General features: G+C 34.9%; 1 protein-coding gene across 1 annotated transcript; it reads right to left on the reverse strand.

Moving 5' to 3' along the window:
• Positions 1-6,465: 6,465 nt before the first annotated feature.
• Positions 6,466-13,650, reverse strand: LOC134269245 (uncharacterized). Its single transcript, XM_062751451.1, has 9 exons — positions 13,385-13,650; positions 11,910-11,997; positions 11,144-11,181; positions 10,919-11,049; positions 10,299-10,376; positions 8,832-8,885; positions 7,880-8,709; positions 7,665-7,774; positions 6,466-7,068 (listed from the first exon to the last, which is right to left on the reverse strand). The coding sequence occupies exons 1-9, from the start codon at positions 13,534-13,536 to the stop codon at positions 6,726-6,728; spliced, it is 1,824 nt and encodes a 607-aa protein (XP_062607435.1). The 5' UTR covers positions 13,537-13,650; the 3' UTR covers positions 6,466-6,725.
• Positions 13,651-14,441: the final 791 nt, after the last annotated feature.

Below are 14,441 nucleotides of genomic sequence, written 5' to 3' on the forward strand. Positions count from 1 at the left end.
GGTGTTACAGCTTTCATATTTCAAAGTATATACCTTGTGAAATGCATTTTGTAGATTTTTGAACCTGGTCTGCACTTGGAAAAACATTAAAATTAGCCATGAGGTGCCAAACAATGGTATCATAGGCGCTTCCCATGTAATTCTGTAAATGACGAAAGCTAAGTAAATATATGTGAATAGTCCAAGTTGAAAAATGTCTCGTGTTCACATCAATAAGCACTTCAGTTGGTCCATTCTCCGACAATTGAAGTGTAACCGTGGTTTCAAAATTAGCCGATTTATCTACAGCAAAACTGGAAATTGGGTAATGAGATTCTTATATTGGTTGACAAATCATACATGACCTTAGAATTTTGAAGAATATAAAATGATTTGCACTGGGAATAACTACCAAAATAATCAAAACAAACCTTCTTGAGATTGCTTATGCCTAAGTCAAATGTCAAGATCATGAGATGAAAAATGTTGGCAATCCAAAAAAAAGGTCACAAGAAGATTTTTAAAGAGGGTAGATTAAAGTCTCTAGTAACAGTGGTTCAAAATTTAGGCCTAAAACTTTCGGTAAAGAAGATTTTTCAAGAGTAGGTTAACCTCAAGGTCATGATGTCAGAATTGTTGGTATTAAAAGAAAAGCCTTGTCACAAGAATACACATGTGAAGATTGCTATGAAACAAATAACAATCCTACAAAATTAAAATTCAAGAATAACGTTTTTGCTGACAGACACACGGATAGACAAAAAAACTATATGCCCCAAAATCTTCAATTACATGTATGAGGGCATAGAAATACTTTTAACAAGCTAATTCAGAGAATTTGAGGTGTTCTCCGTTGAAAGAAAAAAAGAGAGAATGTCATGGAATGTGCTGACCCGGGAGGGTCGAGGGGGTGGGGCACTTTAAAAAGAGCGGGAGGGGCATAGAGAGTTATGATATAAAATTTAATTGAAAAAACTTCTTGAGCCATCGCCCGGAAGTGGAAGTTTTACACACACATGCAGAGAATGTATGAATATACGACTTTGACCTTTAGACATCAAAATAAATAGGGTCTTCCTTAGGCCATAGGGAGTTGTGGTATAAAATGTCATGCAAAAGTTAAACGCTTCTTGCGATAGCGCAAAGAAACGAAAGTGTTAAAACACACAGAATGTTTGAATTTATTACCTTGACCTTTGACCTGTTGACCTAAAAATCAATAAGGATATTCCTTAAGCCACTGGGAGTTGTAGAATAAAATGTCATTGCAAAAGCTCAAACACTTCTCTAGATATCGAAACGAAAGTGTTAAAAAGGACAGAATTTTTTTATTTATGACCGTGACCTTTGATCTTTTGACCTCAGAATCATTCCTTAGGCCATAGGGAGTTATTGTGTAAAATTCACTACAAAAAGTCCAAAGGCTTCTCGAGATATCGCGTGGAAACGAAAACGAAAGCGTTACAGACAGAACTACAGACGGACAGACAAAAATTAATATCTCTCACTTTCAGCGGATGACAACAAAAGTAAATGGAACGAACACACTGTAACTAATTAAACAAAGAAGTTATAGATTGTAAACCGTCAGCAACGGTAGAAATTAAACATCTGAAACGGATTGTTGTCCAAAAGGAAAGACAGGGTTTGGTGGACTAACTGCTTAATAAAAAAAAGTAAGAAATGGATCTAGAACAGCATTTCGTTGACTCTATCCGTAAGAGAAGGTAACAAAGGTTAAATGTACTGTGCATAGTAGAATACTATTGGGGACTTAAACCGTAATTAAAAGCAACAAACGGTGCACCTCTTTTAGAGGGTACATACACATATAACTATAGAGCACAAACACATTGCACAGATGTATATTGATATAATCATTCCTTGGTTCAGAATTTCAATTTTTGTATTCATCATTTCAAAAGGCATTTGCTGTGTGAAAACACGTCTACATTAAACGTGTCATGAATTGTAAACTCACTAGGCTGCTCTCGAACTTGTTAAAAAGAAAGAAGTTAAGACAGTGGACGACAAAAATTACTATAGCTATAAAATTTATATGCATGTCTAGTAGATAAACAAAATGATGTATTTTAATAACCAGAAGTCTCTGTCGAGCTCTACTGGTTTGTACTTATCAAAAACCATTGCACTATTTTATGTATCTTTGTGTAGTCTACTTGTGTACTAAGTTATACTGAAATCAGACAAAAACTGTAGAAGGAGTAGTGTTTTAAAGGAATTTCACAGAGAATTCTATTTTTAGTAACTATGGCAACACCGTTCACCGAAATCAAAAACCGATGCACTATTCTAAGTATCTTAGTGTAGTCTACTTGTGTGCCAAGTTATACTGAAATCAGACCAAAACTGTAGAAGGACATACACACGTTTTAAAGGAATTTCACAGAAAATTCTATTTTTAGTAACCATGGCAACACCGTTCATCGAAATCAAAAACCGATGCACTGTTCTATGTATCTTAGTGTAGTCTATTTTTGTGCCAAGTTATATTGAAATCGGACAAAAACTGTAGAAGGAGTAGTGTTTTTAAGGAATTTCACAGAAAATTCTATTTTTAGTAACCATGGCAACACCGTTCATCGAAATCAAAAACCGATGCACTATTCTATGTATCTTAGTGTAGTCTAGTTGTGTGCCAACTTATATTGAAATCAGACCAAAACTGTAGAAGGAGTAGCGTTTTAAAGGAATTTCACAGAAAATTCTATTTTTAGTAACCATGGCAACACCGTTCATCGAAATCAAAAATCGATGCACTCTTCTATGTATCTTAGTGTAGTCTACTTGTGTGCCAAGTTATATTGAAATCAGACAAAAACTTTAGAAGGAGTAGCGTTTTTAAGGAATTTCACAGAAAATTCTATTTTCAGTAACCATGGCAACACTGTTCATTGAAATCAAAAACCGATGCACTATTCTATGTATCTTAGTGTAGTCTACTTGTGTGCCAAGTAATATTGAAATCAGACTAAAATTGTAGGAGGAGTAGCGTTTTGAAAAATTGTTTACAGACAGACGGACAGACAGACAGACAGACGGACGGATTCACATTTCCTATAGCATAAGCTCTTCTGGTCTCTGAACAAAATGATATATTTTAATAAAAACGAATAACTGTAAAATTGCATTTTATATTTTCCCTATCAGAAGTTACTAGTATTCGAAAATATAATCGCACCAAAGCCCATTTTTTGGATAAAAAGAAATTAAAGTCCGTCACACAATTTTAGATTAAAATCCTCATCATGTTCTATACGGTATAGACTATACCGAATGTGGCCTCTCTGATTACCCAATAGCACATCACGACAATCAAGTGGAAAAATCAAATGCTCTTCAAATCAAGTACTAATAAAAGTATCAAAGTACTTGATCGACCTAATACTGTAATATTGACAAGACTATGAAACATTCACTCTCAGAAAAAAATGAATTTCTTCATATATTCATTTTTAATTTTAATAAATCTTATGTCATTGTAAATCAAACCATCAAACATTCAGAAATTGGCGGGAATCGGGACTAGCATCTCGCGAAGTCTTAACGCGACTTCTGTTTCCAGATCTGGGCGAGGAATTGGCACTCTTTAGCAATGTTGTGCCTGTATTATTACTTTCCTTTAACAACGGCAAGTTAGGGGTATACATTTTATAAAATGCTTCCCGAAACTGGCTACTCATGAAGAAGAAGATCCAAGAATTGATATTATAGACCAGAAGCCAAATAACCACACCGACTGTGTCCCATGCCTTGTCCGCTTCTTCTGAGAGGACGCCTCTTCTGTTATTTGTTGCAATTTCGTGCACGTATATAAAAAAAGCAACGCAATCCTGTAGCTCTGAAGCCAGGAACAAGAACAAAATTACAAATAACATTATAGTTGCTCGGTATATTTTCTTGTCTGTGAACGATGAGTTTTGACTTCCTTCAGAAATGGTCTTACCTTTGCACAACAATTTGAAGGTTAAAACGCAAGTAGTTACGGAGAGAACGATACAGGGCAACAGTCGAGAAAACACCTCTGTGACAATATAGTTTGTGATTACTGAAGATCCGAGGTCATCCGAAGATTCCTTAAACCAGTGCGCAAAATCTCTGAGACAACTGTCTGGAAGTTTTGTAATTCCATCCTCTGCTAGAACCTCGAGTGGCGAAATATCGATGATCACAGCCTCACATATGAAAATGACAAACGCTGCAAGAAATATCACAACGATACTAATGCAAGTATTTCGCATCGAACAGTACCTTTTGGCTTGAAACGGGAAAAGCACAATTATACTTCGCTGGATGCCCAGAAGCGCCACCAACCAGTTGGAGGATGTTCTAGACATTTGATGAGCTATATACAGAATATGTCTTACAACACACCAGTGATAGGGTAAATACTGTTTATGGTTTCCCTTGATGTAGAGATGGTAAGCTGAAGGCATAATTGTGGCACATATTATTGTATTAGATACAGCTAACGCTAGAAGGACAACGGAGGTTGGGGTCCTGATTCTTTTCCAAATAAACACAGCAAATACCAGACAGTTTATGACGATTGTCAACAAAGACAGAAGAAAGTATACGTATCCTAATATAACGTTCTGCCAAGAGGCAAAAACATCTACTTTATACGGTAATGCAACAGTGTCATAGTAGTAGTAGTAGTAATATTCCGAAGAATTAGTGTCATTTACAGAGGACGAGCTTCCATTTATGTGAAAATGAGAGGTGTTATCCGCTTTTGACGAAAAGTTTCCTAAAGTAACACCACTGGTCATGTTGAAATCCATTTTCAATCTTCGAGTCTCCAATAATGGAAAAATATGCCATTTCCTCCCTTTTATATCCATCTCATTATCGTTTATTTTTCAATAGGTCGACCCTTGCCACGACAAGAGGACTCGATCAAAAGACAACATGAAACCGCTATCAGAAGGTCAACTTTTGCTTGTTTGCTATAGATTATGACTCTGAGGTTGGCGTGAAAGGTATCGATGATGACGAAGTGATAATCGGAAACAGAAGTGAAGTGGAATGTTCTCCTCAGACGAGTTGTCAGGGCTTAATCACCGTGCCCTTATCATCGTGTGTTGAACCGCTATCTGCGGGCTCTGTCAAGCTCTTGACTTAAATCTCTAAGTAATTTGACTAATTTATGTTTCTGATCGAACGGTTAAAACGATAGTGTTTTTAATAAAGCTCTAAGAAAGTTTAATAAATGAACATAAGATTTATTCACGAAAACCACCGTATAACCCCACATTCAGGGGTGCGGATTATGAAGCGGAATTTGTAAGGCACACGGGAAGTTGACTGATCAGTTTTCCTAGAGTAATTGATTTGAAAGTAATCCTATATCAACTTACGGCGGAACAGTGATATCCCAGCTTACTGTTACTCGTTTCCCAGCTCGGGATTCGTCCTAGAAATACACGATCACTTCTGCAATATTTGGTAAAAGCATGCGGGAACGCAAATTTGACCGTTTCATGGTGCCTGATTCAACTTCATTTGACTCATGTGAGAGACTTGTAGATATTTAATGTTTCCTAGAATTCCACAGGGTTTCAAATGAAGGGGAGTCCGACAGATTCCAGTTTCATTTTGCAGCACTCGGGGGTACAAATTTAAGTGGAGGCCGGACGAAGTAATAAATCTCCAACTAATAGAAATGAATTGTTTCTGTAAACTATTGATTATTGTAAGTAATGGATTAATTGCTACAATCAATTTATTAACTCTGTAACGTTTTCGTCGTTATGAGTTCGTAAGATAAGATAAATATTTTTATTAATTACTAAATATGGTATTTACTAGTATAAGCCTGGTCGCCGCTAATATCTGGTCTTAAAATTTCTGGTAGCGGAATATGAATAAACCTGGTAGCGGTTTTTACGAAAGAAATCAACAAAAAGATAATAATAAAGTTATCAAAAATTATATTCTGATATAATTATATTTAACAAAATTAACAACAATTTATATTTAAAAGTATGGTCGCACAACGTTACTTGCTATATTTACTGGACCCCGAATTTCAGATTATGTTAAAGTTAATAAATAGAATAAATGATTTTTAAAAATGGCATTTTTTTTATATTCTAAGTATTTAATTTCAAAAAATTACTTATTCTCATGGACCTCAACGCATTCTTCATTAATTAATTACTGTATGGTAATTACATTTTTGAAAATTTACCTTGGTATATCCTTTTCTACTCCAAACTTGAATCAATTTCAGAGTATTGAATACAGAGTGGATAATTAAGGTTAGAAAATTATGTCCTAATATGGGTCGGATAACCCCGGCCCATTTGGTCTTTTGGCTAAAACATATGTGAATGGAATTCAACAGCAAATTTTATCTATGTCTTTTTTGTTTAAATTAAAATGGTATCGGTTATATAACTTATGTGAATATAAATTGTCTTTAGCGAGATTTTTGAATAATTATACAAAAAGTAACAGAAATGTGGTGAAGAATCAATTTATTTTACGAAATTTTGGAACACCAGATACTATTTGAAATAAAATAAATACTTATTACAGTACACAGTTTTCTTTATATCATCATACTAGGCAGTCTTAAATAATAACTACGTGCATGTAAGACTTAATTTATAAAACGTTCGTAGCACGAAAAAGTTTTGAACTCTTTTAAAATATAAAGTTATAAATTTATTTCACCTTTGAAGATTTATAAAATGCGTAGTCTAATTATATATTTGAAATCAACTTTTGATTTTCTTGGTGGGAGTCGAGCGGTCAATCTCTGACGCCACGGCAGCCTCCTCCTCCTCTTTTTCTCGTTTGATGGCTGCCCAAATATCGTAATTCGTGACGTCAGAATGTGCATGAATCCCCGGATTTTGACCTGCTTCCTTGATCATATTTTCGAGAGCTTCAATATTATGTTTGGATAATCTTAAGTAACCACAGGATAACATCTCCTTGGGGTCGAATTTGGTGGCGGAATGTCTGCTGAGTTTTTCTAAAATACCCTCGATGTGTTCAAGTCGCTTTCTCTGCATACGACTTTGCGCATGATATCCATGCTCTTCCTCTGAAGTTTTTCTAAGGAGAATGATTTTTAAGGAATGTACCATTAATTGAGGTTTTCAAATAAAGCAATATACCAGTGTCATAACGCAAAATGTAACAAGGGTAACACAAGGCATCGATCATTCGATGTCTACCCCGATGCAAATTACGTCACTTCCGTTCTGCATAGAATTAACTCACTCACCCACAAACGGACACACAAGGTTGCGTTATTACTAGAATATCCCCTCCAGCTGCGTTGCGAGGGGATAATAACGAAGCAAAATATTATGAACTGAAATTTTTCATTGCATTAAGAAGCTTAGGTCTAAATCGTCGCAGAATGTTGGAACGCAGAATGTTATAACATACTTTTAGGGTTATTACATTTTGCACGCGAAATCAATGCAGAATGTAATAAGGCATGCAAACTATAAAAATCCAAAAAGTTTTATTTCCACTGGGCGTTATTAAATTCTGCGTTAAGTAATGGCGAAAAATATAATAATTGCATGGTTTGTTATTATATTTTCAATTAATTATTACATTTTGCAGTGATCTCGACGCAAAATATAATATCTCAGTTTATAACATTTGGTGTTGTCATTACATTTTGTATTGTTACATACCTGTCTCTGTATATCCGCACTTCTTTCAGAAGCTCTTCGAGATCTTCCATCGCAGACTTGTCCAACATACTCAGATTAGGCAAGTGATCAGGAAGCGTCAACTGGGATGTCTATCAAATAAATTCATGTAATTTTACAACAGCAGTTAAATTGTGCCACCTAACTGACGATTGTTTATGATAACCATCATATCATCATACATATGTACTACTTACCTTGTCAGCAGAAATAGATCCTCTCCTTTCTCCGGGAAGTGATCCTCGCCTTTCCCCCGGTAAAGACCCCCGCCTCCCATGAGCACCTGGCATCGTATGCCTGTGAGCTTCTGCTACAGACTGAATCGCTAACTCGTACAAATTTTGTGCTTCCTCCAAATTGTCCTCTTGAGCAATGACACGGGCTCCGAGAGATGATCTTCTGTGCTCAACAAGACTGTGTCTCCTGCCTTCCCTGGGTGAATGTTTGTGATGGTCGTGGTCATGCTTTGAATCCCTGTGTGACGCCAGACCACTCTGTGAATCGTAATGATCCTGTAATACACGACGTACACCGTGATGCTGAGGCTCATGTGGCACATGGCGTTCATGATGCCCTCCATGTGCCCCATGATGTCCACGATGATCACGTTCTCCGTGATGGTCATGTGACCCAGTGCGTTCGATGTGCATATGTTTCGCACGTGCCCCATGAGCGTGCGCTCCATGTTGATGATGATCGTGAGGATCATGCTTCTTGCGCGCACCTTGATGTCCGTGGTGATGATGCGCTTCTTTAGAATCCTGAGAATGATCATGTTTATCAGACGGGGAATCTTTTTTGATATTTTCACGAGGGGAAGGGTTATGTTCGCGGAATCCCTGTTTAGATGGATGCTCTTGACCAGATGGTGCAGAATTTTCTTTATTTGCGCTCTCATTCTTTATTCCTTGTTTGGTATTTAAGGGATCCACGTTTTGTTTTGCATTAGGAGGGAGATAAAGGACGCTAGATTTCTTACAATCCTCTTCGGTTAGGACGATCGATGGGATCTGACCGATAGGCAGGGCTATTTTAAATAAGACTTTTGAAATGTTATTTTTTTTTTAAACTTCTATCTTATATAAAATATTTATATTCATCGAATTGATTTTTTAAAATTTTAATTTACAGATAAAAGGATTAACATACGTTTATCGATGTCAGAGCTGGTTGAACTTTTATGAGAAATGGACAATTTCCTCACTGAAAGAGAAAGAAAAAAAGATAAAGATAAATCAAGAAGTACTGTATACAGGGTCATTTTTGTCCTTTCACACTTGCAAACAATTTTGTCCCGCTTTAAATTTGCACAGTAAAATTTTGTTTAAGAAATTACATATGCACACGTAAATTGTGTTCCTTTAATGTTTTCCCATTTTAAATTTTCCACATGTGAATAGGGAGAAAGGGGAGGAAATCGAGACGGGACACAAATTTCCCTGTATACAATAATGTACTCATTTAGAAAAATATATATATACATATCTGGCGATACTATTGCTCTAGTTGCGGTTGGCATGTATTTATAATTTCATATATAACAGTTTAACTTTGAATGTTGGATTTCAATAGAAAGTAACAAGATCAAATAGATTTATCTTGAATTCTTGATTAAGCCTCTACCTGTCTACATACTTCAATAAATCAAAGTACTCAGAAGTACAGAGAGCCGGGCTCATTTACAGAGTAGAATGGATTTCTTACATGAATCACGTTTATATTCTGATGAAAAATTATTTTAAAGCTATCAGTATAAATGATAAGACACTGGCAGTGAGTTTTTCAATCCTAATACCACGGTCCGATTTTGTCAGAATCAGAATTAATCTGGTACCGCAGCTGAATGCAAACAAACAGGCCAGTCTGGTTCCCTCTCCTGCTTTACCTCGTATGTGTAGAGAACTACGGTAACACTGATTATCAAAAATCCTTCCGCTAATGAACTATGTTCTTTGACTTATGAAGTTTTCAAAGTCATTACTACTAATGTTTATTTTATATAGATAAAACTTCTTTTTATTTTTGTTGCTTTATTTAGCGTTTGTATTATCTCAAAAGCGGTTGAGAGTAAAAACTATATTTTTGCACGTAACTTTAAAATGGCGACTATGGGGTCAACATCCTGCCTTGAACAGGATCACATAAGCCGGCAATTGCTCTTTGAGCAATAAGCCCGGCTAAAAATGGTAAATTCATAGTGACGTCATAACCGATCGACGTTATTAACACATTCAATTTATATCGTTGAGTTTTGAAGAAGAAAAAATTATGGATTAAAAATTTACCTAAGTACCTTACTATTTGTAATAAATCAGTCACAAATGTAAATATACGTAATAAGGTATCGTTTTTGGAGTTTTATTGGGGTGTAAAACGGGTTGGCACATGACCAAACCTTCCATAAAGTCCTTCGGGCATTCTGGGATTTGATCACGTGACCAACCCGCTTTTCATCCCAATAAAACTCAAAAAATAATACCTTAGTTCTTAAGTAATGTCAGGTGCCTGCGGGTAAACCTAGTACTAGTGGAAACATTTGAGATTTAATTTTCCTTTTCTTCAATTTTCAATAGTTTTCAATTTTACTGTTGTAAGTGAAGAATAAAATAAACTCACTGGGGCCGGGTAGGGACAGAGAATTGCTGCGCTGTCGTCCGTGGTGATGGTGCTCATGGCTGTGATCCGATATCTTGGCTAATTAAACAAGTAATTAATTCATGCAAAATTCATATCTTAGACTTTTCGGTATGGGGTGCTGTTTTAGTATTTTTGAGGTATTTTCTGATATCAAATATATTCTTGATATAAATAATTCATTTTTTTACATAAAAAAAATTTTGTATCAAAATTCAAAAATGTAATTCTTTGTGTAAAGAATTTGAATTTTTGAAACCTGGTTCTCAGAAAATACTTTGAATTATTAAAAGGCGTCTAATTTTTCTGACTACTCGTTTAAACATCAAAAGAAATTTATTTCGGCGAAAAGTTTCCTTGTTTAAAATTATTTTAAAGAATTTAAATCAAGATCTTGGATAAATCTGGTTAGCAATTTTACACAATGTGACTATCTTTTCTCTTTTTTTTCAATGAATAGTGTACATTGTAGTAAATATACTGATCCTTTTATTCCATTCAGTGTTTGCTAGGAAAAGCTATAAAAAGCCATATAATAGTCTATTGAAAAGATAAGGAAACAGGATTCTTAAAAAATATCAAAGCGTAAGCGTCACACGTACCCTGGTCAGTTGACCTCCGTGACGAGGTACGTTTGAGGTCCAGAGAGGTGGCCCCAGCTTCCTGTAACTGACGGCGACTGCGCGATTGAACTTTGACCTCATATCCACTGAGAGGGCGACTGCTGCTACGGCTGAAAATTGACAAATCAAAGCGGGTAATACATTATATTTGGTGCCATAGATTCTTTTACTATTTCGAAACCTTTGAACTTGATATAAAATTACCTGTGTGCTCTTTCATCCAGGCTGGATATTGGAGGTTGCTAAATAAAAATATATATATAGTTCTGTGAGAAAAAATTCTATCATACAAATAGTTATCAGTCTGGCAATTTTATACTTATTCATATGTATATAATAGTATATACTTATACTATAGCTAACGTTTATGATCATGCCTTGAATCATTTATCATATGAATTTTCAAGAAAGTATCATCCCTTCATACAACTTGTATTTCAATAGAAATTCTTTCCCACGACTGAAATTTATAGCGACTTATGTGCAATTTAATATGATTCATGGATTTTCTTTTTTTTTTTTAATTCTGATTTTATTTTTTCAATTTCATAATTATCTTCCGTTGAAAGAGTGCTCGGCTTGTATATAATGAATCCCACACAGCCAATGATGATTTTATAGCAACTTGCTTGAAATGTTGAAAATCGGAAAAATTTACAGATTATTGTGGAATCATCATTGTTCGTGGGGGACCAATGTTCGTGGATATCGTGGGTCACTCTTATCCACGAATTTACATCCCCACAAACATTTATTTTATAAACATATTTATTTTTTGAATCTTCTGTTTATATATGTTACCCACGAAATTACGTCCCCACGAATCAACAAAATTTTGCTTACCCACGAACATTGACCCCCAAGAAATAAAATGATTCCACAGTACCTAAAACTGACGGCGGAAATTCTTTGTTTCACTTCAAAGCTTAATTGTTTCTTTTGGTTATTTTTTTTCTTTTATTATACGTACACCTCTGTGGGAATCGTGTTCTTTGTAGATTTTTTTCTTGTCGTGTTCGAGTTTTTCTAAGCACTTTCTCATCCTCTCTTGGTCCTTTCTGCAGTGTACAAAAAGTATAGATTAACTAGTGTTAATTGTAACAGGGACCGTTACAGATGTTCTCCAAACGCTCCCCAAATCGCAGCAAATGTACAAAAAGTATAGATTTTAAAATAACTATGACATCAAAAAAAATTAAGACAAAAACAATTTCAACTTTCTCAAAATTTTCTTACCTTCATCTTTGAATTCTATTTTAACATTTTTTAAAAAATTATTACTAGTATTTATATAAACCGCACCGTGTTTATTTCATCAAATTAGAATTAATACAAATCGGTGGGGCAATTCAGAAGTGTCACGAATTTCTTGGGGTCTTTTATGACCATGAAATATGGAGATAAAGAATAGTAATCAAGCTCATATGCACATTGAAACAAAACGGATACACAGAAAACAGCAGTCTCCAAAACATCAAAGCTGGGATTAGGTGTCATAGAGAAAAAATCATCCCATATCAAACGGTTACACCTGCTCTGTGTTCCTTGTCATGATCATCCAAATGGCACTAGAAAATCTATGTTCGTACAGACATTCACAATCAGTGTGTAAAATGATAATGTCTTCAAGTTGTCAATTAGTATGAAAATGTCAGGCAGCATTCGCTTTAATGATAGATTGTTTTCACTGAAAAGGTCATTACATCATTCTTGCGAAATTATGAATGAGACAATACTGTTGATATCATTGCATCATTAACTTGTTTGTCAATATCTCGTTTAAAAAAATTATCCTTACGTTAGAGCACTATCAAAATTGCTTATTGAATTAGGAACTATAGTGTATATTGCTACATATAAGTGTCATAGTATGTCATTGTGCGCTTAAAATGAGCTTGAAAGTTGACGTGCAACGTGCACGTGTATTTTTATTATACCGTATTCATTCCATTCTTTAAACATGAGAAAAAGTAAAATCTACTTGCAAAGAACAGCATTTTTAAACATGAGAAAAAGTAAAATCTACTTGCATAGAACGGCATATAGATGTGTTTGTTGGGGAAATTATATATTTTTGAGATATTATATACTCTTACTTTTTTTCAATAAAAAAAATTAGGAGGGGCTATTATCCACACTTCAGGTGTTGTGTCAGAAGTTGAGAGAGAATGAACATTTAAAAATGAGACCAGGTGTTAGATTGTTATGATGAATCAACACAGCACAGTAAGCTACTAAAACAACTCTACTATGGCCTCATATTCAGATTTAAAAAATATAAGAAGAGATCGAAAGGGACCCGAGTCAGACCAAAGACATATGAAAGAAGCAAGGCGTCAATGGTATTTCTGTCCTGGGGACATACATTTTTTTCAATTATATGTCTCTTTACTTATAATGACCATCAAATTAAATATTTTTTATTCATTTAGAGTTTTTCCTTACCCCATTTCACGGGTGCACACATTCTCTCCCTTGTCGATCAGCTTATGCTCTTTAACCAGCTGAACTTGGATGGCATAACTTTGACATTTTTTGGATTTCCGACTGTGCGTGCTGGTAAATCCGTCTGGAACAATATTATCCATTTTATCCATTTGTCAAGCCTTAAAGTCACGGTTCTTTACTATTTTGTCTTACATTATGTATCGATTTCCATTGTGTACTGTATCCAACAAGACTATGTTTATGACGTCACATATTGTGATGTCATTGTTATAAAATGCCGATCCCGATTTTAAATCTATACAAACACTATAATAAAATGATAGATTCAGCAAATCTGGAAAATTGTCATAATTAGGTAATAAAATGAATTAACTTGAACAATAAAGCTTTATTTCGAGAACAGAGAAAGACTGTAGAGGCGAGCTGTAGCAATAAACAAAGTGCAATAGCCGCTTGATTTCATTCAGCGCGAAACTCATATCAAAATTTAGGAACGAGGTCAGACGGGATTTCTTTAACCACACATAGCTCCATTATAATCGTAGTGTTATTTCTATTTTACTCTTTCCGCGTCTCTACTTGAGCAAAGTAGTAATGAGAACAAAGACCTTTTTGCTATTTGTTTTCTCAAAATAAAGCAGCGAGGTAATTTGCTGAGGTTTCTATGCCCCCTTTTTATTTTTGTGAGAATGTACAGATCGAGACTTGGCCTGGTGCATAAAAAAATAAAACTCAAAATATGATTGTTTACATCTAAGTTTACAAAAGAAATTTTACAAGAAACAGATTTAAAAAAAAAAAAAATAGGGAAAAGTTGACTTAACTCGAAAATAATACTTCATAGGAGGATAGGAAGATGAAAGGTTGCTACAAAAAATCTGGGCAACCAGTCTTTCATTGAACAATTTCAAAAGTAAAAGATTTTGTTCGAAAAAAAAAATCCTCTCTATACTACCGTCCGTATATCATTTTAGCTGAAAGTGTATTTTCCTATAAACGATGTAGAGTACCCGGCTACTTAACAAGGTTATGTGAATACATTTCTCTCATTATT

The sequence above is a fragment of the Saccostrea cucullata genome, unplaced genomic scaffold (assembly GCF_032062105.1).
Source record: "Saccostrea cucullata isolate Sc308-1 unplaced genomic scaffold, CSIRO_AGI_Scuc_v1 ctg921, whole genome shotgun sequence".
Lineage (NCBI taxonomy): Eukaryota > Metazoa > Mollusca > Bivalvia > Ostreida > Ostreidae > Saccostrea > Saccostrea cuccullata.